A 1,268-nucleotide genomic window follows, 5' to 3' on the forward strand; every position below is an offset into this window, starting at 1 on the left:
GTTCAAATCTAGAGTTAAAAAGCACCAAGATCTAAACAGTGGATGGTAAAAATGTGGCTCTGATATCTGTCTCTCTGTTTCAGTTCAGTCAGCCGTGAAGAGAACTAAAGGAGCCTCAGCGGCGTCGACCGGCACTAAACGAGCCGCAGCCACACAGTCCAAGACTTCCTCAGCTGAGGAGGTGGGGGTCAGCGAGGAGGAAATGCCGAAGAAGAGGAGAAGGAAGATCAGCGATGAAAAAGAAGAAGAAGCTCAGTCTAAAACAGTTGAGTACAGTTGGTAATGTGTACTTTTCTTTCATCATTTTTGGTCCAAATAAGACTTTGCTCAACACACACAACATGCAAATGTTGTTGACTTCCAGGACGTTCCCTCCCAGCGGCCCGCAGTTCGGCCCCAGAGTGAATCCAACAGGCCTGAGGTCAGCGACGAGTCTGACGGCTTCACCATGGATGTGGACGAGGAAGGGCGAGGAGGAGGCACCTCGACGTCGGCGTGTGCAGTCAGTCAGCCCGAGGAAGAAGACAGCAGGTCGAGAAACGGACAACAAAGCAAACGGGCAGAGTCCGTGGGGAGCAACAGCGGCTCTACGTCCGGACCCGCTCCGTCCAAACCTCGACTCCGAACGGCGTGTCCGTACGGGAAGGACTGCTACAGGTATGTTTCCCTCTGAGCTTACGTCAAGCTCAGTACATCACTTGAGCTGAAGAACATGAAGCAAACTGAATCCGGTCCAAAGGCTTCTCCTAGCTGCTGCTCTCAAATTTAAGATAAAGGATCATTTAAAAAAAAAACATTAGAAGAAAACTAGAAATCGACTTCCTGTCTGTCCGTCCTGAAAGAGGGCTCTCCCCTCTGTTTCTCTTCCTGGGGTTTCTTCCTTTTTCTCCCTTTTGTGCTTCTTTATTTGGGCAGCGGGTACTGGTTTAGATGACCTGTTTGTTGGCATGTTCTTGCTGTAACTCTAAAAGTTGGACAGAACGCTGTTGGCTCCTTTAAATGAAAGCAGGGAAACGTTTTTGTGTGCAGAGGCTCTGACGGTGACCTCTCCTCACCTCCCTCTTTGTTTTTGCTTTTCCAGGAAGAACCCGGTCCATTTCCAGGAGTGCAGTCACCCCGGTGACACCGACTACGAGGAGGACGAGGACGAGGACGAGGAGGAAGAGCGGCCCGAGTGCCCCTACGGCACCGACTGCTACAGGTCAGACATCACAGCACACTCATTATTACCACCAGATGAAAGGGATTCAATTTCAATTCAATTCAAT

At 50.2% G+C, this 1,268-nt stretch overlaps 1 protein-coding gene across 1 annotated transcript in view; it reads left to right on the forward strand.

The window, feature by feature from the left end:
- Positions 1-1,268, forward strand: part of aplf (aprataxin and PNKP like factor) — a gene marked incomplete at its 5' end in the record, with an annotated part of 8,881 nt that overhangs the window by 3,814 nt on the left and 3,799 nt on the right. The window contains 3 exon segments of the mRNA XM_035659677.1: positions 84-265; positions 365-657; positions 1,082-1,201. Of these exon segments, the coding sequence (XP_035515570.1) occupies positions 84-265; positions 365-657; positions 1,082-1,201 (595 nt within the window).

This window comes from Morone saxatilis, unplaced genomic scaffold, assembly GCF_004916995.1.
Source record: "Morone saxatilis isolate NCDOM2014 unplaced genomic scaffold, NCSU_SB_2.0 Contig17, whole genome shotgun sequence".
NCBI lineage: Eukaryota > Metazoa > Chordata > Actinopteri > Moronidae > Morone > Morone saxatilis.